The 27,950-nt window shown below is 39.4% G+C and overlaps 1 protein-coding gene across 1 annotated transcript in view; it reads left to right on the top strand.

Moving 5' to 3' along the window:
* LOC122655925 (transportin-1-like) overlaps positions 1 to 27,950 on the top strand; it is a 56,137-nt gene that overhangs the window by 13,032 nt on the left and 15,155 nt on the right. Inside the window, 19 exon segments of the mRNA XM_043850315.1 lie at positions 666 to 732; positions 842 to 898; positions 989 to 1,018; positions 1,137 to 1,196; positions 1,432 to 1,545; positions 2,447 to 2,560; positions 3,378 to 3,476; positions 4,991 to 5,000; positions 5,003 to 5,115; positions 5,198 to 5,272; positions 5,441 to 5,512; positions 5,659 to 5,769; positions 7,658 to 7,741; positions 11,974 to 12,081; positions 12,643 to 12,744; positions 12,855 to 12,917; positions 12,989 to 13,063; positions 23,613 to 23,684; positions 23,798 to 23,922. Of these exon segments, the coding sequence (XP_043706250.1) occupies positions 666 to 732; positions 842 to 898; positions 989 to 1,018; positions 1,137 to 1,196; positions 1,432 to 1,545; positions 2,447 to 2,560; positions 3,378 to 3,476; positions 4,991 to 5,000; positions 5,003 to 5,115; positions 5,198 to 5,272; positions 5,441 to 5,512; positions 5,659 to 5,769; positions 7,658 to 7,741; positions 11,974 to 12,081; positions 12,643 to 12,744; positions 12,855 to 12,917; positions 12,989 to 13,063; positions 23,613 to 23,684; positions 23,798 to 23,922 (1,551 nt within the window).

The following is a 27,950-nucleotide window of genomic DNA, read 5'->3' as shown; positions in this document are numbered from 1 at the left end:
GGGCTTTGCGATCTGCCAAGTGTCATCTTAAAATAATGTTTTCTTATCTTGTTAATTAAGATGTTAAGAAAAAGTTTTTGGGTAACATTGGTCCAGCTGGTTGGACTTTTGACTGTGGCTCTAAATGGCCTGGTCCTAGGTTGACTAGTAGTTAAAGAACAATTTGATTCCTCATTAGTAAATGGTTTATCTGGTACAAAATAGTTGCGTTATTTCAGCCTTCCAAACCCAACGCTTAAGAGTATCAAGTTATGCACAATTTTTATTGAATAATGGCAGCTAAAATATTGGCATAAATTGGCATGTGGCTGGACTGAACATCTTTATTATTATTCTAAACATGTTCTTGTGTTGTGCTTAGTGCTCACATATAAGTTAAATAATTTCTATTTTTCTTCTTGTATTTTGTTATTTAGGTTTTTATAGTTTCTTCTTTAGAGTTTAGACTGTTTGAACTGCTGACTGCTTACTCGGTGTGAGCTCTGGTCTGTTTCAAAAACATGGCGTGTAGCGTTTCTTAGCTCTTTCCCCTCCTCCTTTTACATTTTCCATTTTAATTTGATCGAATTAGCATTATAATTAGTTTCTTTATCATAAATTGGCTTTATGTTGCCTTCAATGGTGGTTTTCAATATTAATTGTTTACTGTTGATTTTGATTGTCAGGTCAGCATATTGTGAAGCTCAGTTACCCCCAGAGAACTTGAGGGAGTATTTGCCACGTTTGATTCCAGTATGGTTCATTAATTTCCCTAAAAAATCATGTGGCATTGATCTTTTTTGGGCTAGATTTTCTTCAGTTACTCATCTGATTCTTCATGCTGCTATCACATCTTTGGTAGGTATTGTTGTCAAACATGTTTTATGCTGATGATGACGAGTCACTCGTCGATGCTGAGGTGAACTTTCTGTACTTTTAATTCCTGATATCTGGAATGGAGTATACATAAAGGTCATTTCAATGACCTCATGTTTCAATATGCTTGCAGGAAGACGAGTCTTTCCCAGATAGAGATCAGGTCAATGTTTTGATACCCAAATTTCTTCGTGCTCAGTTTATTTCGTCTCTTTAATGGCTACACCTCTGCCACAGTATGGAAATTAGGAAATTATTTAGCAAATAGCTTTGGACTGCAGGATCTGAAGCCTCATTTTCATGCATCACGATTTCATGGAGCTGATAACTTGGAAGACGAAGTATTGTTATTCTCTACTATCTCAATCTTGCTTGATATCATTTTCTTTGTATTCAACTAATATCTTTTAATCCTAAGAGTTATGTCAGCTTTTCTTTTTGTTATGTTTTTGTGCTATTAATTGTTGAACTTTGGTGATCAATATCCTGATTGCAGCTGTGCAACAACGACCGTAGAAGGCTGAGATTATTTGGAGTTGTTTTTGGTTGAATGTTTTGGAATTTTGTCATTTACAGGATGATGACATTGTCAATGTTTGGAATTTAAGGAAGTGCAGTGCCGCTGGCCTTGATATCCTGTCAAATGTATTTGGCGATGAGATTCTTCCAACATTGATGCCTTTTGTGCAGGTAGCTACACCCTCTAGAGTGGTCTTCTGTTAGGGAAGAAATTTTTGATTGTGCATGTCTTCATTTGAATTGAAATGCTTAAAAAAATCAGCATTGTGTATGGGTTGAATATCTCTCTTATCCTCTCAGTTTGACTTTCTTCCGCGAGCCATAACAACTCTGTGCTCCCTTTCCCTCCTAACACGACAAAAGATCTATATGATTGATTCCTGATAGTTGATCAGATGTTCATAGTACAATAATTAAATTTCAAGCAGGCTATTGTTGTTGAAAGTAGTAGTTTTATTTTTTTAGTTGGGGAAGGTACCCATTGTGTGCTTTTTTTCATATACTGGTGTTTTTTTAAAAAAAAAATTTCATTTAAACATTTACCATGTTTTTCTGCATCCTATGTAATTACCTGATGTGGAGTCAGTGGGGTTCTGGTAAAAGGTTATTTTGTGTGGCACGATAGATTTTGTTTCTTTTGGGTAGGCATGGTGGCTGATGTGGCAAATCCTGACCATTCTCTGAAATGAGACCCTACATGACTGTGTATGGTCAGCTTGTTGAGCTCACATCTGTGTCTATTTTATTGCTATTATATCTAATGAATAGCTGCCATTTGATATTTCATGTTTTGGAGAATAAAAGAGTCAAGTAAGAAACATGAAAACCTGTCTCCTATGTTGAGGATAGGCATCGGGCATAAATGTTCGGTTGGACAGGTTGAGGTGGTTAGACAGGTTGGGCTTCTTTGATTGTGTCATCTCAGCTACCTCATGAAAATTTCCTCCCTCGGCAGGAGAGAGTTTTATTTTACAAAATACGGAGTACCCATCTGTTACAAAGTTATTACAGATTTTACAGTGTATGAACCTTTTGCTGGACTTACTAAAATTATGTTTCCAAATGTTCTCAGGCTAAGCTAACAACCACTGATGATTCAACATGGAAAGAAAGGGAAGCTGCCGTTTTAGCTCTTGGTGCAATAGCTGAGGGCTGTATTACTGGTCTGTACCCTCATTTGCCTGAGGTAATACCATAGTGTCCTCCCTCCACCTGTCCTCATTTTTTTGTTACTTTATTTTTTAAGTGAAAGGGCTACTGAATAGTGAATACTTGTATATAAAGTGAAGGAAAAGGGAAAGGTGCTTAGTACTAAAAGAAAACATGTATCTCCTCATAATAAACCTGCGATTTGTGAAGAAAATTCCTGAGGGGCAAAAGAAATAAAATAAAATTCAGCCACACCTGATTAGAATAAATGAGTTCTAAAGCGGGTGAATAAACATTATGGAAGTTGGTGCTCTCATTATGTTTATTTGTGGTTCTTTTTAGTTTGTTCCCATAATTGGATCAGATAGGCAGCTTCTTAGTTTTTACTTGGTGGTGCTGGGGGGGGGGGGGGAGAAGAAAATCATGCATTTGGCATTCCTGTAATCTAATCTTCTTGATATTTCGTTTTTTTTTTATAAATAAAATAGCAAATATTCATCACAAATGCTTGCCATTGGGAAAATTTTTGATATCCCGATATGCTTATTTGAATGATCATGTTTTTTCGCCTGAAGTTATACTATACCTGGTGCCTGCAAAGGATTATACCTTAATTAAAGTTTGGTTGTCTTGTATTTTTCCCTTTCCATATTTTACTTCTTTAGAGGAAATCTGTGGTTGGAAAGCATAGGGTCTACTCTTATGTTCTTTCCCTTCACTTTTCCCTCCTCCTGCCAGTTTTAGCAGATAGTTATGTTGTAAAGTGTGTCAAGAGGCATTGTTTCTACCACTGATCATCATGCTGATTCAGAATGTTGGACTAATGGAAGGTAAGTGAATATTTTTATGTGCAGATGGTGGCATTCCTCATCCCTCTTTTAGATGACAAATTTCCTCTCATACGCAGTATCACTTGTTGGACACTTTCTCGTTATAGCAGATTTGTTGTTCAGGTATGTTCGAGTAATTTTTTATAGGCTACTACGCCTAGTGGCACAAATTTCTGTTTCTTTTCGTGTTCGTATTCATGATTTAGATGTATTCATATGCTAATATAATGTGTGTGCTGGTTAAAATGGACTTGTGAATTTAGTATTCTGTCCTGATTCCTGATTGCATATTTGATTTCAGTTGACAGAAGTAATGATTTGAATATAATTAATCCAACATTCAGTTTGACTTCAAATAAAAAGAACTAATAATGGCATGAAAGGGTTATTTTTTAACAAACAAATAACAAATTTGTTTGTAACACATCATTACCTACATAGTGGTACATAGTGATACGTAGAGGGCAATTGGCTATGCATGGCTTTCTGTGCACTATCAAGATTGGTCAAAATTTCTGTGGTCAAACTCATTGATTGTTGCAAGAGGTGGTGGAGTATTTCTCGTTGAAAACTGGGCAATATATAGTCCTCAAGACTCAAGAGGTGCTTTGTCAATGTTATCACAATTTATGATTTGAAATGACAGAATCAGTACGTGATGCATACTTCACAGCAAAAAATGGTTTTTGCTTTAGTGTTTTCAAAGCTGATGCTTTCTCATTTCTACATTTTGTTTGCTAGTTAGAAAATATTTTATTCATAAAAAATTTAGAAGATATAATTAAGAGGTGGTTGGTTCCAAACAGGGTTAGGAGGTGTACTGACGAAAGAAAGGGCCGGTAAATGTTACACTTCCAGACAAAACTGATGCTAACACTCAAGCCCCAAAACGTTATACTGACATTAGCTGCCTGTCTGAAAATAAACATTTGATCCACCGAGTGGAGAAGTGGACAGTTTCACCGAAAAACCAATTTCACTTCACCGAAGGAAAGAGCTTTTTTCCCCCAGCTCATCCTTGTTTTCTCCTGGTCTAATTTTCGACCCATCCTCCTCCTTGGAGGGTCTTTTGCACCTAATATTCCCCTCTTTCCAAACCCCTTAGTGAAATATTTCTGGTGGCTCTCATGTCTATTGTCCTAGGCCATTCCTATGTCATACCTTTTGAGAACCTTTGTACTGTTATATCATAACCCTCTTCTCCATGTGTACTTCTTGGCAACTGCTCCTCTTTTCTTCAACCTCATTAATAGGTCTTGCATCTTGATGAAATCTTTATTGTTATTTCATATTAGGGAAACAAAACAAAGCTTTAGAAATTTGGTGTTCCCTTTCCTTTTGTCTGTGATTCTTTTATCCTATCTTTAATTGCTACTTCCAAAACATCACTATTGATAAGCTTGTTAGTCTCTCTTGATTTTTATCGCAAGTGCTTCTTGTGTTCAGGTGTGCTATGTTATCTAGTGAAATAATGCCGCTTCACCATTAAGAATGATATTGTCTGGACCAGGAAAACATATACTGTTTATTTTCCATTTGAATGCATTTTGTTGCAGTTTGTGGATGATCTTTAAACATTTTGTACTCATTTCCGGAATCTAACGCTTTTGTGTAACTCTTTTGTTGTCCTTGTTCAGAGCATTGGTCACCAAAAGGTCGTGAACAATTTGAAAAAGTTCTTTTGGGTCTTCTACAAAGAGTATTAGACACTAACAAACGGGTGCAAGAGGCTGCTTGTTCAGCCTTTGCAACACTTGAAGAGGTTCCTTCTCTAATAATGGTTCTATTATTGCATTTCTTCTAAGTACTTCAATGTTTTAATCCTATTGTTTCTTAAATCACAGGAGGCTGCGGAAGAGTTGTCGCCACTCTTGGAGATTATTCTGCAACACCTCTTGTGTGCTTTTGGGAAATACCAGGTTCTTTCTTTGCTTTTTTGATCTATTGATATCTGTATGTTTTTATTTATTGATGTTCAAAATACAGCAGTAACTACTTTCGTTGAACCCTAGTATATTTTATTTCTTATATGGAGAAATATGTCCTTGAGTTATATCTGTTTTTGTATGCCATTTAATTGTTTTCAGAAAAAGAACCTGCGGATTGTTTATGATGCTATTGGTACTCTAGCAGACGCAGTTGGAGGGGAACTAAATCAGGTGCAGTTTCTGTTATGTACACAAAAAGGCTTATTGATTCGTTTAATGTGGATGCTGGACTTGAGCCAATGGCTTGATGATTTGATTTTTGCATTCAATTGAAACTTGATACTTGCATTCTGATTCTCTATCTTAATCAATGACAGCCCAGATATCTTGATATCTTGATGCCTCCATTAATCTCGAAGTGGCAGCAACTTTTAAATTCAGACAAGGACCTTTTTCCATTGCTCGAGTGTTTCACATCCATAGCACAGGTATATGTTTTATTTGGTCTTTGTTTGGCCTAGGTTATCTTACTCATGGGACCACAACAATTCTTTTCTGTTTTTATTTAGGTCAGTAACATGGACAAGCTTTACTAATAGAAGAAAGCAAATGACAGACATTGAGAGGCTCTGGGCCCAAACACACTGTGGGTTAAAAGGGGGAAAAAGGCTTCAAGTATACTATAGGCCTAGTCATTCCTCTATGGGCCAAACCATCAGCTTCATAGTTTATTAAATCAGATGGGAACTGAACCATCAATTGGCCTAGTTCTTGTTTGATCTTGCTAAAAATGGAGTAACCAAGGGAATGTGTGGTAATGTTTATACATCTATAGGTAGAACAAAGAGGAGAGAGCTGGAGAAAAGGGGGGGGGGCGTGCTACTTTTTCTGCGGGCAGACTGGAAAATGTGTGGTTAATGAATCTAGCCAATGTGCAGAAATTCTGCAGCCAACCAAAAAAAAGGCACAGTTGTAGGGATTTTAATCCTCTCCAATTCCCTAAACTGTGCAGTGTGGCAGTTCGGGGTGGAGATTTCGACACATGGCAGCTCGGACATCCAACGGTCCGAGTTCATTGACTTCCATTTTTTTTCTCTGTTGCGCTCGGCACCATTGGATGTCCGAGCTGCCACGTGTCGGCATCTCCACCCTGAACTGCTGCACTGCACAGTTTTAGGGAATTGGAGAGGATTATTTTCCCCAGTTGTAGAGTATCTTGAGCGTATAGTTTGCAGAGCAGAAAATTGAAATAAATGCTGAAAACTGAACTATCGGTTGATATGAAAAGAGCACAGAAAGTAAGTAACTGTGAGCAGAACCTGAATGATTGAAACTAGAAGATCACTGAAGAGAGAACTCTTTAGCATGAACAGTATCTAGGATTAAAACCATGGTAATTAACTGATATTTATCAAACTTCTATGCTTATTTTTTATCAGCATCCACTTTGCAGCTATACACTTTAATGCAGCTGATTATTTTCTTTATTTAGACTATGTTAGTCAGATGTACTGAATCATATAATGAGATGTACTGGATCATACAAGTGTTAAGTAGAGGCATACTTGGCAGTTAAATGATCCAGTACATCTCATGATATGATTCACTACATCTCACTGACAAACGGTTTCCTTTTGAAGGTAGATATAATCTATTGATTTGGTTCATCTTTTTTTTCTTTTCATGCATAATATTATACAGATGATCTGAATCTTAAATCTCACAACACCACGGACAGTAAGCCCGCAAGGACAGGAATTGTGGAAAGTCTTAAACTTCTCGGATGAAAAAAAGGGAATCCCAGAAAATTTTCTGGAAACCTTGATAAATTGTGGTTATTAGACCTAGTGTCAGGAGCCAAGGCTGTTGATCCTGATCATAGATCACATTTCTGTGCTTAGATTGTTGTATCAGAGCCTTTTATGTTCATGTAAGGTCAAGAATTTAGAACTTGGTATCTCAGGTTGGTTTGGATACCCTGGGTACATTCTGGATTGGCTGATCTGGCCTGATCCTGGCTGATATTTGAAAGGAGATTGGTGAGGTCCAAAAACAAAATTCCAAAATAGTGGTGTCGGGCTTTTGGCAAGGGTTTATGACCTATAAGAGTGCCAGATTTTATTGCCGCAGGAACTGAAAAGAAAAGAAAATATAATCCTATTTTAATGAAATTCATGGCAGCACACAATTTAATACTCTGGATTACTAGCCACAATTTGATTCTTCCATCCTACTGCTACTTGTCTGTTCATTTTGTTTTTTTAATTTCTATTGTTTCCCTTTCAGTTTATCTGTAGACTGTTGCTTCTTAGATGAACTTTACATCTAAGGAGATTGATTTTACCAGATGAATGATTGTTGTATTTCCCATTTCAGGCATTAGGTCCTGGATTTTCTCAATTTGCTGAACCTGTATTTCAGAGGTGCATAAACCTCATCCAGACCCAACAATTGGCTAAGGTTGCTACTTATATGATATTTTCATGATTTTGATTTCATTTTTGGCTTCCTTGATAGTTTATCATCATCTCTGGATGATTGTTTTAGGATTTAAGCTTGTGCTTTGCATTGAATTATAATTGCCTTGACAATTTGGTAGTTTGTACTTCTACTCACAATTATGTTTCCTTTACCTATCAAATGTCAATGTTGATCTATATCTATGCATTCTTATTGGTTTAAACCTAAACATTTAGTTGTCTAACAAGTTTCTTAATCTCAGGTAAGAATATGCAGCTCATGATACCGTAATTAACTTTGCGAACTAAATATTTGACCCTAGCAACATGAGATTTGTATTTTAAACTTTGTGATTACTTAACTACCTGCTCAGAAATAGTGTGAGCTTCCTTTGTCAGGTTTCATTTTTGATTCTTTAAGCGCAAATTCTGCGTATGAATTGTCATGTTTGTTTGCTCAGCCGCTAGAACTTATTATACCTGTAGGGAAGCTATAGCATTTCATCCAATCTGTCTGAGCAAATTGTGATGGTTATCATATTTGTAAAGGTCTATTACAGTTAGTTCCAACTATCCAAAGATTGGAATTGGAACCCGGATTGTTCCAGACAATATTGATCTAGATAAGTATGAATTGGATGGTCCAAACAAAAGAAGTTTATGATGTATATATGATAGAGGGGATAGCCTAATCCAATGCTGATCCTAAAACCACTGTTCGCACCAGGGATGATAGCCTCTTGTGCATTAATTTTATTACTAAAATTTCACATCATTCCAGTTAGTCTTTCATAATGCATAGATAGTGTTATTATAGTTGCAGCAGGGAGTTTTGGGTCGGTCAGATTCTCTGTTTTACCATTATTTGAAGTAGTGAAGTTGGTTTTGAATGGCTGGTTTTGGGATGTATGGGCTATGATTTTGAAAAAGAAACGCCTAGTTTTACAAGGGTGCTTCTAGAGTTTTGACTCTAGGCGGAGGAGTTGTATGCAAGGAAGGTGGGAATTAAGGCCTCACCCAAGCAAGGATGAGGGGCTTCTGTAATTTCAGCATAATGTTTTTATTTGCCCCTTTTATGGTCTTGCACTGACCCTGCCCATTCTGGTGTTGGTTGGATATATATTTTAGTTTGCTGGACTGTGACTGATGTTTTCCAATGTAGTACAGAAAGAATTAGTAAATAGTAAATAGTAAATAGTAAATGGCATATTAATACTTCGTGAGAGAATTTTATTAATGTATCCAGGTATCCATGTTTTAAACCATCTAAAAGAATGGTAATTATAAGGAGGTGAAGATGATTCTTGGATTTGGTGGTGGGACTTCAAATGGAAAATGTAAAAGTGTGTAGAAGTGGCTCTTTGGGCAAGATACTGGGCTGATCGGGTCCACCTAGAATGGAGGCCTTTAAATTGCAGATAGTCTTGAATGTTGAACATTTACATGGTAATTCAAATTGATTATTATATATTTGACATGAAGGAGAAAGAGACCTCAAGTCACTTGCTTTACATTTGGAGTTATCATAAAAGTTGCATGTTTTACAGTTTCTTTTTACCCCCACCTCAAAAAGAAGTTCGCACTTGCTAGATGTTTCAGCAAACCAGGAAGAGAAGAGAGGAAGAAGAAGAAAGAGAAGAAGAGGAAGAAGAAAGGTTGTTCACGAAAGGATGATTGGGCAATAATTGATTGCCTCTTGCCTATATTCACGTTAGATAAAAAGAGAAGTAAAATTACATCACTACCCTTCATTAATACCCAATACAAATATGTGCTTATTTCATATTCTATTTCCTATTCTACCCTTACATTATGCACTCTAGCATTCCCCCTCAAGCTGGGGAATAAATGTCATACATGCCTAGCTTGCTCAAGAGGGAATGGATCTGCAATGAATTAAATTCCTTTGGTGAACACATCAGCTAATTGATTTCCTGTTTTCACAAAGGGAGTACGAATGTAAGCGGAGTCAATCTTTTCTTTGATGAAGTGTAGATCAACTTTGACATCCTTTGTATGATTATGTTGCACCAGGTTATGAGCTATGCTAATGGCAGCCTTGTTGTCTTAGTACGACCGCATGGGGCCATCAGCCTCAAACTCCATCTCTTGGACTAGTTTCTTCAACCATAGGAGTTCACAGACTCCATGTGCCATGGCTTTAAATTCTGCCTCTGCACTTGATATACCCACAACAGTTTGCTTCTTACTTCTTCAGGTAACCAAGTTCCCACCTATGAAGGTGCAATTTATTGATGTAGACCTTCTATTTGTAATAGAGCATCCCCAATCGGCATCATGTACCCCGCAATTTTCATATGGTCATGTTTAGATTAACAACAGTCCTTTTCCTAGATTGGACTTCTCATACTTGAGAATATGATACATAACATCTAAATTCCCACTATTAGGCGCATGCATGAACTGACCACTAACCCAACAGCATAAGCGATGTTTGGACGTATTAAGGGAGGGATAGATCAACTTCCCCACTAATCCTTGATACTTCCCGACATCAATTAGGAGATGTCCACCACCATCACCCAGTTTATAATTCTGATCAGTAGGTCTTGGCAGGCTTACAACCCAGCATCCCTGTCTCCTTCTTAAGGTTCAACACAAACTTTCTTTGCATATGCTTATGCCCTTTTTTGACCTTGGCACTTCAATTCCCAAGAAATATTTCAAGGGACCAAGGTCTATAATCTCAAATTGTTGAGCTAAGTAGGATTTTAGCCTCCTTATTTCCTCTCAGACATTCCGTGTTACTATAATATCACCCACATAGAGAATTAAGGCTGTAATATTACCGTCACTTTGACAGATAAACAATGCATGATCAGCCTGACTCTGGGTGTATCCATTCTTCAGAATAGCTTGTCTAAACAACTCAAACCAAGATTTTGGAGACTGTTGAAGACCGTAAAGAGCTTTCTTAAGGCGACATTCTTTACCTTCAGCTGTAGGACACTTGAGGCTAGGAGGAACTTGCATATGCACTTCCTTCACCAATTCCCCATAGAGAAATGCACTTTTCACATCCAACTGATACAGTGGCTAATCTCGGTTGTCAGCCATTGATAAAAGGACTTTTATCGAATTGTGCTTAGCCATTGGAGCAAATGTCTCCTGATAATCAATTGCATACATTTGACTATATCCCTTGGCTACCAACTTAGTCTTATATCTTTCAATGGTTCCATTTGATCGATACTTGATTGAGTAGATCCATCTGCAACCTACTGGCACTCTTCCTTCTGGAAGATCAACAAGATCCCAAGTACAATTCTTCTCAAGGGCCATCTCCTCACACATTGCTTCCTTCCACTTGGGACTAGTCATGGCCTCACTGACGTTCTTGTTCACCTATAAAGTGACATTGTCCACCTAATAAAAGAAAGAGCTTGTTGTCTAGATCTTCAACTTTATATCTTGTGCACTATGAAGACTATGGCATCCATTGCAAACAGAATGGGAAAAAAAATCAAGAGACTTATTGTGGGAACAGAAAAGTATAGGGGTTTAATTTTTGTATATGATGATTCTTTTGTGGGATTAGTCATGCTTCAAAATACGAGTCCATAGGCAGGGTCAGAAAGGGTTTAGCTAATGGAGATATTGTCTCTCGTGTTGTTGGGGATATCAACCTTCACAATTGGTGGGGAGGCTTGAAAAGTAAAATTTTAGGTTGGCTCAGAGAAAAGATTGTTTCCCACTGCTGGTTGGAGATCCTAATGCGGTACTATGTTTCTCCTTTGGTTCTTGCCATATAGGGGGTAGAGTAGGTCCTAGATTGTCCTAGTGAAGGAGGAGGTTAGTGGCCTTTTCCCATTTCAGGTGGGTAGTTTTGTTTGGGTGGTCGTTCCTGTTTGCCTTCCTTCTTGTTGGGTGTCCCTTTGGTTTAGGCCTTCATATTTGTTTCTCCTCATTTCCCCTTATTTGGCTTGTAAATAATTCCTTTTCATTTGCTAGAAAAAAATAATATAAAATAAATAGTATAAAATTTAAGTTGTTTGAGGCCTTTATTGTCCCTATCGTATTGGTAACTGGCATTGTGGTTGCTGTTGGCTTTGTTAAATTTACTTAGAATCTCATTACATCTTAGGATATATTTTTCTGGTTGTGCTACACAGGTTATGTTGGTTTAGAATGTTTACCTCCTATATGTGATAACTTGAGGGGGTGAGAAAATAATTTTTTATTCCTTTGACTCTAATAATTGATTCTGTGCAGGTTGATCCCGTGTCAGCTGGTGGTCAATATGACAAGGAGTTCATTGTCTGCTCTTTGGACCTGCTCGCAGGACTTTCTGAGGCTCTTGGTAGTGGGATTGAGAGTTTGGTACTCCCTTTTTTCATTATTTTATTAATCTGGATTGTTCATATGTATCTGTTTTTTATTAACTTGTATCTTTTGTTGGTCATGTATACTGTTGTGAATACCTTTGTGAACCTGGGGGTTTATTTTGTTGAAGCTTTATTTTGGTGAAGTAAGTAAATGATGGGAGTGGAAATATAAATGCAAATATATTGCACAGATTCTCCTTTTGTAGTTATATTTTACTTTCTTGTATTGTAATCTCTGATTTTCCCCACTTTGAATTGTGAACTATTGAAACTGATCCAATTTTCTGAGTTGCTTTGTCATTGTTTGATTTCTTCAGTTGATGATGGTTAGGAAAGTTTTGGAAAGGAAACAATTAGGAAGTTTACTTTCTATAATTTGCTCATATATCTTTGAATTCTTCACTTCATTTTTTCCTTTTTTTGTTGGTTTTTTTTTTTGGGGGTGGGGGGTGGCTGGGATTGATTGAGATCTATGATCATTTTTGTTAATTGTTCTTTTCGCACTTTATTCTCTCTCAACAAAAGTGTTTCCCTTCTTATGGAAATTGTTTTGTAGGTTGCAAACAGCAATTTGAGGGATCTACTTCTACAATGTTGCATGGATGATGTTCTTGATGTCCGACAGAGTGCCCTTGCTCTTCTAGGGGACCTTGCAAGAGTTAGTTGTAACATTTATTATTTGAGGCTTATAAAGTTTTTTCGATTTAAGAAGTTTTATATTCTTATTAATGTTGAACATGATCTGTGCTTTTTGATGATTTATTCCAGGTTTGTCCTGTACATTTGCAACCTCGATTGTCAGAATTTCTCAACGTTGCAGTGAAGCAACTGGTATGCAGAATTTATTATGATGTTTCCAAACCTTATTGTTGGTTGCCTGACATAATATGTGCTTTGTGCAGAATACTCCTGAGCTGAAAGAGACAGTTTCAGTGGCAAATAATGCATGCTGGGCAATTGGAGAATTAGCAGTTAAGGTAGGTTCATGCTTCGATGCTGCCATCAAACAAAGCTATAGTTAACTGTTTCTCAGTGCTGTGACTGCTGTATAGCAAGTTGACAATAGAAATAAAAAGGAGCTAAAAGTTATGACCGAAACTTGTGTAAAGGATATTACAATAAATGAAATGAAATTTCGTTCTTCATGTTAAGAAACAGAATTAGTCACACTATGAGGCTGCAGGAAATATTTCAGGCTCCCATTTCTTCCTCAAAAGTAGGCTCACTTGTATATATTGGCAATATTGGTCCAAAAGTATATTAAATAAGCTGTTAAATGTATCCACTTATTCTTTCCAAATTTTTTAAGCAGAAGACAACTTTGTATTAATATTCTTAAGCAAAGTACTAGAGAAGTAACACTTTCCTAGGAAAAACTTTATGTCCAGATTCCAGAACAGATTCTTCAACATAAGATTTATTTCCTAGAAGATGTTTTTATAGGCGTATATTCCTAGACCCATCACACTTTCTGAGGAAGAATTATTGATGCAGATAAGTCACCTAAAGGGCTCTTTTTATTAAAACTAAGCTTTGGGTTGGGTTGTGTAGGTGTTGGGCTTTTGATCCCATGGGTTTAATTTGTAATTGGCCAATTTAATAATCCTAAAATATGGGTAGAAAGTAGGAAAAACGGTATTTACTTCAGTAGTTTAGTTAAAGTCCTATTTTGAGTATGTTTCCTTTATTATTTCATTTTCCTAGTCAATTTAGGTTACCTTATTTGTTAACAAGGTTTTAGGTCTCGGTTTCGCTAGTGGCTTCACCAGGCCACGAAACCGAGATCTCGGCGTGATCATGTATTTTTTTTTTCTGAACTCAATGGTAGGATTCGGTAGCCATATGGCCAAGATAGGGGCTGAAACTTGACATTCTCCCTATTTTAGGCCTTCTAAACACAGTGGAACCATTAGTTTTTACAAATTCAAACCCAAAATGGTACTTTAATTACAAACCATAAGTTGGTAGTCTACAACGTGCGTGAGGTCTACCTTAGGCTATTCCACACAATATTTAGACTCATATGACTAAAGTAGAAGACTAGAAGTGCAAAACAACTTAAATAAGCATTTGGAACTAAAATACATCAAACCATAAACCATTTAAACCATTACATACTACATAGTGATGGACTGATTGTTCGACTGTTTGTTCATAATTGTTAGAAACTTGGAAAGAGACATAGTCACATAGATTAACTAAGTACATGGTAGTACTGAAACGAGTGTCGGGCCGGATCATCATAATGACCACGTAGTTGTTGGTGTTGTCGAATCAAGCTCTGCTCTGATTGCATCACAAAGGCTGGCCATGACATATGTTGTTGGAAGTAACGCTCAAAGTCGTGCACAACAACCCTATAAACCGAGTCATCAGCGTACTGGAGGTACCCTAACCTAGGGTATATATCTCCGAAACGTAAGGAACTCGATGGAGAGCCACCGCTACTAGATGGTGCCTGTGGAACCAGAACCGGCACAGACATTTATGGTTGGGGAACTGGGACCCCAAAGATGCTTTCCACAAAACCTGACTCAGTGTGTGAGTATGACTGACCCTCATACTCATAGGCAGAGGGTAACGATGATGAAGAGCCAGCCTATCCAAAGCCCCCAAACTAACCATACCCAGTATAGTGACTATACTTGGAACCAGTGCTCCCCGTGCCATATATGGATGATGGTGTATGCCAATGCTCCCCATGATGAATACCACTCTCCATACTCATGCCTCCAATACTGTCAGTCAAGCTCCTGATCGTGTCATCCATGCTATCTTGCTGCTCCCCAACTGGTTGTTTGAATCGGTGATGTGAGCCTCTCGGCCCTCTCCTGTAGACAATTCCACTATGGTCCTCATCCTGTGTGGCATGAGTGAATTGAGTTTCTCCTGTGAAGCGCACTGGCTCAGGCTCACGCTCCGGCTCTAACTCCTGGTAGTGATACCTCTTGTGCATACCTGCATCACCCGCATCATCCGCATCACCCCATCATCCCCATCATCCCCATCACCGTCATCAGTATCATCACCATCACCACCATCCCCATTACCATCACCACCATCATCGTCAACCCCACCAGCCTGAGACTCGAAAGGTATGGGTGGCTGTGAATGCACACGACCCTCGCGAGATAACATATACTCGTCCATGTCAGTATTCATCCGAGAAGCTAACTCCGGGTTGGGCCTACCCCCAACCTGATCCATAACTGGCTCTCCTCGATCCCTTACCCACGGTGTCCAACATATATTTGATTAAGTTCCAAACAATGAGTATAAATCATATTTTTTTTCAATTTTTTTACAAGAAAATCATTTGTTTTTACAGAAAAATAAATAAATAATGAGTAAATTACTCCCCCCTCCCCTTGATTATGCTCGAATGACAAATCACACCCCTGGGTATTGAGTAATAACTCTCCCCTCCCCTGCATTCACAAGATTCTATCAACCGTACCCATTGCGTTAAATATGGCTGTTAAGTGATGGGAAAAGACTCTATTACCCTTTCACAATTTGTCTTAAAACATTAAACTTCTCTCTCCTTGCTCTATCGTCTCCAACCTTTGGAAAAGAGAAAGTGAAGATGAGGAGCTGAAACAGCCATTGCCGCTTCAAGAACCTGCAACTCATCTCTCTCTGCAACTGCTTGGACGTGCATCTTCACTTGGTTAGTAAAGTGATATATAGAACCTGATTATACAACAAGAGAAGAGCTGAAGAGAGTTTAAACTGTGAAGGGGGATTTTTTTTATATATAGAGAGGGAGAAAGACGTCAGGTGCTGGCAAAGGGTGTGAGTTACAGTGGTAAGATTACACACAGTTCAAATTACTAGCAAATAGGATTCCTTTGATTGAAACCAGCTTACCAGTTTTGCCCCAGTTTTGGGCTTTTGACAGAGATTTGTGAATGGCAACAGCTACTACAGAAAATGAAGGAGATGAAGTGGAAACTGGAAAATATGTTGTCATCTTAATGGGTTAATGGTGGGTTTAGTCTCCATTTTTTTGGGAATTGGGTTAATTTGGTAGTCTTAGCCATGCAATGTCGTCATGGATGTCCATCTCGAGTCCATTTGTTTCCTTCTTCAGATGTCATTTGTTAAGGAAATTAAGGAGTGGTCTTTGTTTGCGGCAGATGGAGAATTTAAAAAACCGGACTGGACCAAAGATAAACAGAACAGAAGATTAGGTCCAAACCAGTATATATTAAAGCTCCTCTGTTTGCCACAGAGAGAGAGAGAGAGAGAGAGAGAGAGAGAGAGAGAGAGAGAGAGAGAGAGAGAGAGATTCTGACTGTTAAGGGGAAATGGGGGAGGTGACTTGTGTGTTAAAAGAAGTAAAATCAAAATCAGAGCGTTCCATATTATGTGTTTCTCCCTTCGAAAGCCGATTTCTATCTTGGGACTGTTCACCATCAGCACACCAGCTGAACAGTTCCATTACAGCTAATAATGCCCAGACGGGGAAGGCGGCGATTGTGGCCACCATACAAGGCTGCCTCGACCTGGAGATCGTGGTCGACGATGAAGAACAAGAAAGGATGAGCCAGAACAACCAGAAGCATAAGCTGAATCGTCCCACACCTGGTGGAAGCAGTAGCCTAGAAGCTTCTTTCCCCATTACGGAGTCCAGATAGGTGCCGAGGGTTCGAACGATAGGAAGAAGAAGAGAGAAGTTTTCTTCTTCATTTTATCTCTTGTTATTAGGGTGGGTATTATTGGAATATCACAAATATAAGGACAGTTTGGTGCGGCATCTTGAATGCATTAAATCGGTGCTTCAATCTTCTTATATCTATTAGTGCGGCATCTTTGCCCTTCCCAAAGCCACCATCAAAGCTATGGAAGCCCTTTTCTGTGCTTTGCTCTGGAAAGGAAAAGAATCCCACAGATTCCTCTACCCTCTCAGCTGGAAATCCATCTGCCTCCCAAAATCCGAAGGAGGTCTGGGCATCCGCCGTATCCGTGATTCCAATACCGCGGGTATTTTGAAGCTTATTTGGAAAATCTCCTCTAAGCATGACTCCATTTGGGTCCATTGGGTCTACTCCCACTTCCTCAGGAATGACTCCATTTGGACTGTATCCGTCCCTGCGGATTCTTCTTGGATCTGGCGCAAGATCCTTCTTCTTCGCCCCCTGGCCCTTAGAGCCATTTCCTCTTCCATCTTGGATGGATCCTCCACCTCCCTCTGGCTTGACCCCTGGCATCCTTTTGGTGTCCTCTACAGCTTCTTTGGAGCCAGAACAATTTATTCCTCCGGCATTCCAAAGTTTGCTCCCCTCTCCTCCATCATTTTTCAGGGTTCCTGGTCCCCCCCCTCCCCTACCCCCCTCGCCCTCTCCTTGATCTGGAATTCCCTCCCCACCCTCCCTCCCTCCCCCCATGCTCACGCGGACAAGGTTATTTGGCTCCCCTCTACTAATGGCCTTTTCAGCTTTAGATCCGCCTGGAATCTAGTCAGAACCCAAGCCCCTACTGTCCTATGGCATAAGTTAGTTTGGTTCAAAGGCCACATCCCTCGACATAGCTTCCTTGCTTGGAGAACCCTTAACCTTTGCCTCCCTACCCAAGCCTTCCTCTCCCACCGCAGAATCCACGTCTCCACATCTTGCATCTTCTGTTGGAATGGTTTAGAAGACATTGCCCACCTTTTTTTTGCTTGCCCCTTTACTTCTACCATTTGGAAAAAAGCCCTTTTGTTTATCTGGCCTCGCGGTAGGAGACATCTCCCTTTCGCTCGAGAGTGGCTTTGGCTGGTCATGACTTACCCTGGATGCTCGATCTGTGACACTATTGGCAAGCTTGTGTTTTGCGCTTCTCTTTACCACATTTGGATGGAGATGGACCTCCAAATCTCGCACTTTTGACTTGATTTGGAAAGCCATCTTCTGGGATGTCTCCACTAAGCTTACTTTTCTTCCTACCAAGGCTGTTTTGGACTCCCCAAGGAACAGGCATATTGTTGTGTCCTGGGGTTTAGATAGTGCTCTTTTAAGATCCCTCTCCTCCACTTAGTTGGGCCTGGGATCTGCTCTCCCCCCCCCCCTCGTGTTCCCCTTTTTGTACTTCCCCCCCCCCCCCCCCAATTTTTTCGGTCCTCTTCTCCTTTTCGCCCCCCTTGGTAATGTAGTCCTAGGTAGGACAAGTCCCACTAGGAACCAGGGGAATAGGGTTAAGTAATAGGATTGGCCGAATGGGACAGATTTGGCTAATTAGGTCAAAATTTAGGGTTAGGGTTAGGGTTTGGAGCTAGGGTTTTATTTGGTAAAGATGTGCAGGTTTTTCGGAGTCTAGTGGTGTAGGTTTGGATGGATTTGGATAAGGTTGGAAATCTAGGGTTTCGGGTTAGAGGCCTTGTGAAAATGGACTGTTTGCAAGATCTAGGGTTTAGGGATAGATTTTGGGAAAGGGGTTTATAGGGTTTTACTATGCAGGTTTAGGGGACCTTAATAACGTAAAAACGTTAGGGTTTGAAGGGGTTTTAAAATTCTGCAGTTGGGGGCAGAATTGAGTTGTAGGTTTTAGGGTTTAATGGAGTGAGGGAATGGAGGGGTTAGAGTGAATACTAAAGGCTAGGGTTAAGGTCGAGTGTGGGGAGTGGGAATGTGGGCTGGAAGTAGGGTTTGAGGGTGAAGGCTAAATCTGGAATTATAAGGGAGTCCTAGTTGAGGAAGGAGTTGCAGGTTTAATGGAGAATTAGGGTTTGATGGAAGGAGGGGTGTGTGGATTAGGTTAGAGGAAGAAGGGAATAACTAAATTAACAAACAACTCACCGGATCTGCAAATCTGCAGTTGCAGCAAGTTGAGGAAGCTTGATTGACGAAGAAGAAGGACCTCCCGATCTACAAGATGCAAGGAGTCGATTGGAGATCCACCAATCCCTTTACCTTGATATTACTCACAAGGCAACCTTGATATTACTCACAAGGCACACTCACGATGGAGCAAAGGCAGCAACAAAGGCAGCAAGCATAAAGCTGAGTTTTTATTAATCAAATTCGTGTTCCATACATGGCCCCTTTAGAACCTTATATAAAAGACTCAAAATTAGACTCAGACACTAAAAAAGAATGGCCTAACCCAATCCTTAACCTATTAGCTAACTTAAACTGACTAGGAAACTGAAATAGATTCAAAATAGAGTCCTAATGACTTAAAAACAACTCAAACTACTTAAAATAAAGAAGATTCCCTACTAGCCAATAGGATATAAGAACCTCTTAGCCAATAAGATCACTTCACTTAAATTAGACCAATTGAACCAATTGGATGCAACCAATTTAAACCGGTTCAATTAAAAACACAAAATAAAACTAAGTATTGGGCTAATCCCGTATGCAACCTATGTACCCCTAGTTTAGGCTCATTAAAGTGGCCTAATACATAGAAAACCCTTGGGAACAGAGGCCCAACATGTATATAACCCAACCCTAGGCCTATTTCTAAAGAAATAAGCTAATATCTATGATGAACCTGCATCACTTGGGCTTTGGTAATATAATTTTTTATTCACCCAAAAAAAAAAAAAGGACAGTTTGGGGTTTAAATGAATATATTTTGGGTGATGTCATCACTTAACAGCCATTTTTAACAAAATGGGTATGGTTGATAGAATCTTGTGAATGTAGGGGAGGGGAGAGTTATTACTCAATACCCAAGGGTGGGGTTTGTCATTCGAGCATAATCGAGGGAAGGGGGAGTAATTTACTCATACATAATTTAGAAATAGGAAAAAAAATTCGCCTTGATCATTCCATAGATCGGTGGACAATGTATAACATATAAAAAACTCATAGTAAACAAACAAGTTTAGATCATGTTTCTATGAAGAATATAGTTTTTGGGATGAATAATTACCTTAGGTTCTTAAGATGCAGCTTGGAGGAGATTAGCATCTTCAATCTTCAATGCACCAAGCTTTGATGAGGTGTTGGAGATGAGATTTGTCAAAAGAAATGAAAAAAACCCCCCAAAGATAGAGTTTTCCCCTTCACAGAGGCGAGACAGGCGAGAGCTAGAAGCAATTTCGTCGAGTTATGTGTTTTTTGAGGCTTAAATAAAGTCTGGTTCGACCGTGTCGAACCGAAACGAGACATAAGGTCGAGATCTCGGTCGAGATCATGCATTATTTCTGTATTGCAAGCAATCTCGTCTCGAGATGCTACGAAACCGAGATTTCAGTGAGATCTCGGCGATATCTCACTGAGATCTTGAACCATGTTAGTTAAGGATCTGGTTAGGCCTTTCCTTTTTAGTATCTAAGTTTATTTTTGAATCTTCTATATAAGTTTGTAAGGGAGGTCAGCATTGTACAATGTACACGAATTTGATTAATGAAATATTGGCTTGAGCCTTTGTGAAAATCCTGAGATAGTATAGGTGAGAGACCTAGGGTGAGATGCCCATTCCCTTCCATAGGTTCTACATTACAAACCCTAAAGCTGCCCAATCTATCTCAAGAGTTCTTCAAGTTGCTGGGATTTTTCTTCTGCAAATTTGCTCTCATTGATTTCTTGGAATTACATCATCATATCATTGCTGCCAAGGTCCATCATCATCAGCCAATCCATCAGGAACAACCCCACCGTCGAGTTTCAGAGAAATCTAGGGTTTCAAAACCCTAACAGGCTGATTGATCTCCTTTTCTCTCTGTTCTGATCATGTTCTTCTATTTGGGTTTTCATCCTACATCTACAAGGTTCATTCAACCCTATTTGCAGCTTCAACAGGTCATTGATTTGAAGTATTCTATTATTTACTTCTCTTGTTCACTTGTGGTTACCAATTTGAGACCCCATTGTTCTCTTTCTTGTTCACTGGAGGTTTTCTATTTGATACTGTCCGGGATAAGACTTGTTTTGGTTCTAGTCTTACATTAATTATTGACCAAATTTACCAGAACACTAAACCCATAGATATATGACAGATTCACTGAACTAACTGCATCTTTACCCTAGATTTTCATACCAACTGGTTATCAACTTCTTTAAACTTCTGAAACAACCAGGTGGTGGAAGGTGCCAACATGGCAGCTGTTAAGAGCCTTCTCTAGTTTTTGCCAGATCTTGTGTTTGAAGCCTATAGAGTTTCATCTTTTTATGGCTTAGTTAGAAAGCTCTTCATCCACCACTACATCTTCATTTGCTCAGTCAGGTTCTTCTGCCCTCCATGCATCTACTTCTCGTACCTCTCCTTCATGGGTCATCGATTCTGGTGCTACAGACCGCATGACTGGTATGCCCCATTGTTTTGATTCCTACTCAGTTTGTTCAGGTAGAGTTAAGGTTAGGATTGCTGATGGCTCCCTCTTATTTATTTCTGGAAAGGGTAGTGTTCATATTACACCCTCTATTTTTCTTGATTCTTTTCATGTCACATAGTTTGCAACTAAGCCATACTGGAAGGTGTTGTCGGATCACCTCCTTTTCATCATCTCTACATCCACCATTACATCTTCATTTGTTCAGTCAGGTGCTTCCGCCCTCCATGCATCTACTTCTCGTACCTCTCCTTGGGTCATTGATTCTGGTGCTACAGACCGCATGACTGGTATGTTCCATTGTTTTGTCTCCTGCTCAGTTGTCCAGGTAGAGATAAAGTTATGATTGCTGATGGCTCCCTCTCTATTTCTGGAAATGGTAGTGTTCATATTACACCCTCTAGATCACTTGATTCTGTTCATATCCCACAGTTTGCAACTAACCTTCTTTCCGTTAGTTATATAACCAAATCCTTGAATTCTTTTATCTTCTTATTGCTTGTTTCAAGAGTTGGTGACGAGGAAGATTATTGGTAGTGGATGGGAAGAGAAAGGACTGTGCCTGCACAACCTCAAGCCATCTGACAATAAATATACACTGTATTATGTTTTAATAATAGTAGTTAGAGTAGAAGTTTAATGGGGAGTGTGATGCTTAGGCATCAGCATTGGGACATCCGTTAATCGATGCATGGAGGTGTCATAAACTGGTGGGAAACCTATTCAGCCTCCCATTGTCCAAAATCACAAACTAGGTGATCACAGTGGTCATCTGTTAATAGATGCATGGAGGTATCATAAACTGGTGGGAAGGTTGATCTATCTTTCCCTCACTTGTCCAGACATTGCATATGTTGTTGGAGTGGTGATCTCGTTCATGTATGCTTAAAGGTCTGATCTTTTGAAAGCTGTATATCATATCCTTAAGTATTTGAAATCAAGCCCGGGAAAGGGATTATTTTATACTAAACATAATCACTTAAGGATTGAGGCCTGCACTGACGCAGACAGGGCGGAGTCTGTAATAGACAGGAGATCTAGATCAGGTTACTACAACTTTGTAGGTGGTGACTTGGTTACTTTTAGGAGAAAGAAATAGTCTATTATTGCCAGGTCTAGTGCAGACTGCAGAGCAGAGATTAGAGCAATGGTACACGGAGTTTGTGAACTTCATGGTTAAAATTGTTGGTTCAGGAATTGGGATTTGACATTGATGGATCCATAAGATTATATTGTGACAGCAAGTCTGCTATTAGCATAGCCCATAATCTTGTGCATCATGATTGCATGAAGCTCATTGAGATTGACCGACACTTCATAAAGTAGAAGATTGACTCTGGGAGTATGTGCACACTTTTTTGAAGACAAAAAATCAATTAGCTGATGTGTTAACAAAAGAAATCAATTCATCACTATTTCATAACCCTTTTTAAGCAAGCTAGGACTGTATGATATCTATTCCCTAGCCTGATGGGGAGTATTGGAATAAGAGTACTTTTGAAAATATGTGTATTGCTGTCCTATGGGGAATACTTATATAATTGGCACTGTATGTATTACTTTGGGAAACATGTGCTAGCTGAAGTGAGATCAATTACTCAATGAAGCCTGTTCTCCTGAACCATTCTCTCTTCTCCTTTCTTGCTGCCTCCACTTTTTCTACTGTTGTTTAGAATGATACATTGGTTATTTAAGGTAACAAAGAGTTTTTATCTGCATGATTCATCTAATGCTATAGGCTGTGTGTCATCAGTGTTCAATCAGTTGTGCTAGATACTCAGCCAACACGTTGAGTGTCTCGATCATGTGGCTCCAATGTCTTGCAACACACATGTTGAAAGCCTTCTGAGGCTGGGGCTAGAAACGTTTCTGTGTACATTTGGGATTTTCCCGTCCCTGAGTTTTTTTTTTTTATTTCTTTTGTTTTTGGTGTTTTCCTTGTTTGTATATCATCCCTTTCACTTTTGGTAATAAAATGTTGCTCATCTAAGAAATAAAAAATGAAAAAGGTGTGCGATAACAGACCTAGTGAATTGGATGATTCGAGTAACTACTGGAAAGACGGAATAGTCATCTGGCTTCATATCAATGGACTAAAGACCTTGGATTATGTAATTCTCAAAATGTATTTGCAATTTTAGCATAGTGTCTGTAGCTGTAATCATTTGTAGATCTTCTCACGTCCTTTTTGTCTACGCATAGAAATGGTAGTTTTTTAATTTCATGATTGAAACATGCGACTGTGGTTGGCCTCATCTCAGGTTCAGAAAGAAGTATCTCCCATTGTGATGACTGTCGTTTCATGCTTGGTCCCAATTCTCCAACATGCAGAGGTAACCTCCTGCATTAGTTAATCTAATTCTTGTTCCTTTCTTTTCTGGTTTTTTTTTTTTTTATTTTTTATTTTTAATTTTAATTTTTATCATTTATTCTTGATTCTGCTTAGGGGCTCAACAAGTCACTCATTGAAAATAGTGCTATCACTCTTGGAAGACTTGCCTGGGTTTGTCCAGAGCTTGTGTCACCCCATATGGAGCATTTTATGCAATCATGGTGTATTGCTTTATCCATGTAAGATTTCCTTTTTCCTCTTTCCATCACCAAAAAATGGGTTTCTAATGTCTTCAATGTTGAGATCTGAAGGAGTTCAGTTCGATGTTATAAATTACCACAGATGCAGAAAATTTATCACTTTACCAGCAGCTAGTGGTACAAGAGGTGCTTGGTTGAAAGATTGTCCTTACAATATGATTTATCCTACCTTTGAGATCTTTTGGCCAATGATCTACTGTTTTATTTCTTTTAGGTCTCGTTTGGTTGGCTGAGAGTTAGCAGGGTGGGAATGAACAGTGAAGGAAAGTCCAACAACATTCCTGGGGATTTGAAAAGTTGGGCTATTTGGATGCCTTGGGAGGGAAAGGCTAAAACAAAAAGATAATAATAAAAAAATCTTAAGAAAGTGAAGCTGCTGCTGCAAATCAGACCCCGGAAAATAATTTCTATTCAAAATCAGAGTGTTGCAACTCGGGCTCCCCTGAAACTCGGAAAAGCATGCGGCTAAAAGCACGAGCGAGAGAGAGAGAGAGAGTATGGCTTTTGTAACTGTAGAGCCCCCTTTTGTTCTGTTCTTTGTGGAGAAGACTATGGCATTTTTTAAAAAATTTTAAAGCAAATTAAGGGCACATTTGGAAAGTTGAAGAAAAAAGTTGGGGTATCTTTGTCCTATTAAATTTTATCCTGTCCCAAGGGTAAAGTCCAACCAAATAAGCCAAAGGAATGGGAAAATACTGCTTGTCTTCATTCCACTCTCTCTCTCTCTGTCTCTGTATTGGATAGGGTGGGGCCCACCATTGACTTGGACCCAATAATAAAAGAATAGAAATAAAATACTCCCCCTTTTTAATGCTTATAAGACTTGAACCTAGGACCTCTTAATAAATTAGTGTCTCTGCCACTAGGCTAGATGCTCATTTATTTACTAAATCCACAAAACCGAGAAGAAGTAGGAGAATTCATCAAACCAAGCCTCACGAAGCAGCAACAAATGTTATAGGCAAAGCTGCACCATCAGCAGCATATTTATCACTGGCAAATACAGATTTCATACCGCAAGAAGAGGACTTCAAAAAATTCCAGCCGCAGAGAAGAAAGTAAACTATATTTCAAGAGAAAATTAAGATCAGACTTAAACCAACTTTTGATCTTGCTGAAACTATGGTCGAAGGTCAGAATAACCATGTAGAATGGCTCTGTAAAACTATAGCATGATCTGATGTATAAATCTTCAGATATGGGCAAGTCACAGAAACAGCAGGTTAAAGAAACTTACATGGAACGAGATCTGATGATCCCAAAATGGATTAATATTCAATCTACAGTCACATAGGAGTTAGATCCCATAAACCCCATTTTTTTACATCACAGAGGATTGAGATGGAGGTATGCTTTTGGTGGAGAGTTCGAGGGTGACTCAAAGATTTGTTTTCATTACACATTATTTTACTTCATTAGATGGATGTAATAGGGAGTAGTTTGATAGCTAAACTCTGATAGATTGGAATTTGAGATTTTAGTTTGGACAAACATTAGACTGCCACCAGTAGAAGTTTTTATGAGATTTAAGGCTATTGTTTGAATATTTTATGTTTGAGACTTGAATTTGATGATTTGTTTTGAATGATTCCACAAGATTTTAGCGATTGTTTGATCAGCGCCCGTGAGGGCTAAACCCGTACCTTTATCCGGTTTGGGTCGTGACACTGATTTTGGCCGAATCTGCTCCTAAGAAATATATAAATGTCAACTGCTGGGAGTACCTTAGCAGAAACTCCATGAATGTTCTCTGCTTAGGTATGTGGCTTTTGCCTTTTTTTTGGGGGGGGGGGGGGTCATGGTGTTAGAAGTCATGTACTAGGGGTAGTTTAGGAACTAGTCTATCACTAGTTGCCTTATTATGTAATTCTTCTATTTCTTCTTTATTGCCCTTATACCTCCCTAGGGAGGTGGATGTAATTCCTATTAGTGATGATTAAATGAATATATGGTGAATGGAGAAGTCTCTCCATTCACAATCGTTACAGCCCAATACACTCTTCTCTCTTGCTATCTTCTTCTTCCTCCAACCTCTTCCTTCTCTCTTCTTATTTCCTAAACCTATATTCTAACTTGGTATCAGAGACCTAGGGTTTGAGAGTCGAATCCAGCTTCCTGTTCTCATTTTTTGCTTCTCTTTGAAATCATTTATTTCAAGGAGAAGCCTCCTATGTAAACAAATCTGTGAGAAAACTATGAAATAGGGTTGGAATAACCTATTCTAGTGATTCCTACTGCTATTCGAGCTTGGATGCAGCTCATTTTGTGATTTAAAGTTCAAATAGCTACTGTTTGGAGTTACTGCCCGCCCTCCACTGCAGTTCCTATATCTCCTTCGATTGGCCTGGTTTTGTGGATTGGAATGGGTCATTAGAAGTGGAAGGATGGTGTTCAAGGGCCATGTACTGCTTCTTGCTGATTGAAGACTACATCTGAGCACAACTCTTTTTCGTGGGCACCAGTTTCTGCCTAGATTTCTGATGTTGCAGACTTCATTCCCTTATGTCTTTCTCATTTCGGCATGGATTTGATGGTGGAGCAGCTTATTAGGATCGTAGAAGGATCCTTTTTCCTGTCTTTTGTGCTCCTTATGGCTGGATGAGTGCTTCTCTTTGATAAAACTCAATCTCATGGTTCCTCTGTTCTGCCCAGGTAACGCCGAGAGTAATTTTCTTCCTTTTTTTCGTGCTTCGAGTTGAAGGTTGATGCTCTCTTAGTTGAGGATTGGATATGCATAGACTTTGAGCAGTTTTATCACTTGTTTGAAGCTTTTATTACTACTTGCAAGCCTTTGTGAGGCCTTTTTAGGGACTGACCTGCTGGGCTGCTATTATATTGCCCGTGAAGTGTTTGATTTAAGTCCTCTTAGACATTTACTGCTAGGACTGCTTCGGCAGTGTGCTATCCTAGGCTGCTTATAGGACTTCTTGCTTGTTTGGGTTGAGTGTGTACTCCCCACTTGCCTTTGGTGATATTGTTTATTGTTGGTATCCATCATGGCTGGTTCGGATACATCGTGCTTGGCTATGCTGATTCTCGGCCTCCCACTTTGTCCCTCGGTTGGCTTATGAGAGTACTCATCAGGCGATTTCTTTTGTGAAGCTTGATGGTACTAATTACCTGGATTGGTCACACTCTGTGAGACTTCCCCTCAGGAGTAAGGGAAAGCTTGGATATATAACAAGTGCTATCAAGGCCCCCACGGTTGGTTCACCGGCCTTTGATAAATGGGAGACCGAAAATTCTATTGTTATGACCTGGTTGATTTTCTCCATGAAGCCCGAGATTGGGAGAAGATTTATAAGCAAGGAAACTGCCAAAGCTATTTGGGACAGTGTCTCTGTGGCCTTTGACAGAGGAGGTGGCACTGCCAAGGTCTATCAGCTCCATCAACGAATCCACTCATTGAAATAGGGTGATAGCACTATTTTTGAGTACTACAGTGTGCTCCTTAATCTTGTGGAAGAGTATGATCATTACAGAGACCTTCATTTGACCAACCCAGAGGATGAAGCCAAGGTGTATCTGACTCTTGAAAAAGAGCATGCCTTCTCTTTGCTTGGTGGTTTGAACTCTGACTATGAGCCAGTTAGACTCCAGCTATTTGGCCGGTCTCCCCTTCCCTCTCTTAGTGAAGTCTATAGTTATTTACAGAGTGAAGAGACCAGGCGACTTACTATGGCATCACCACCAGCACCATCTGAGAGGTCAGCCCTCAATTCTAGTTCTGTTCGAGACACCCGTGGAGGTGGTAGAGGCCCAAGGCCTAACCGTGAGGAAGCTAGTACTGTGGAGACAGTTGGTGCCAGTGGAGTTGGGCGAGACAGATTTAAATGTGATCATTGTGGTCGCATTGGACACACCAAGGATAGGTGTTGGTCTCTCTATGGTCGTCCTCCTGGTATGCGTGGTCGTGGTAGCCGTCGAGGGGGAGCTCGGGCTCATTCCGCAGCGGCGACTGATGCTGATGCCCCACAGGATGACTCCACCTTTATGGATGTAGTGGT

Source organism: Telopea speciosissima, chromosome 3 (assembly GCF_018873765.1).
Source record: "Telopea speciosissima isolate NSW1024214 ecotype Mountain lineage chromosome 3, Tspe_v1, whole genome shotgun sequence".
Classification (NCBI taxonomy): Eukaryota; Viridiplantae; Streptophyta; class Magnoliopsida; order Proteales; family Proteaceae; genus Telopea; species Telopea speciosissima.
The sequence above is the reverse complement of the archived record's forward strand: the minus strand, read 5'-3'. Positions and strand labels throughout refer to the sequence as shown.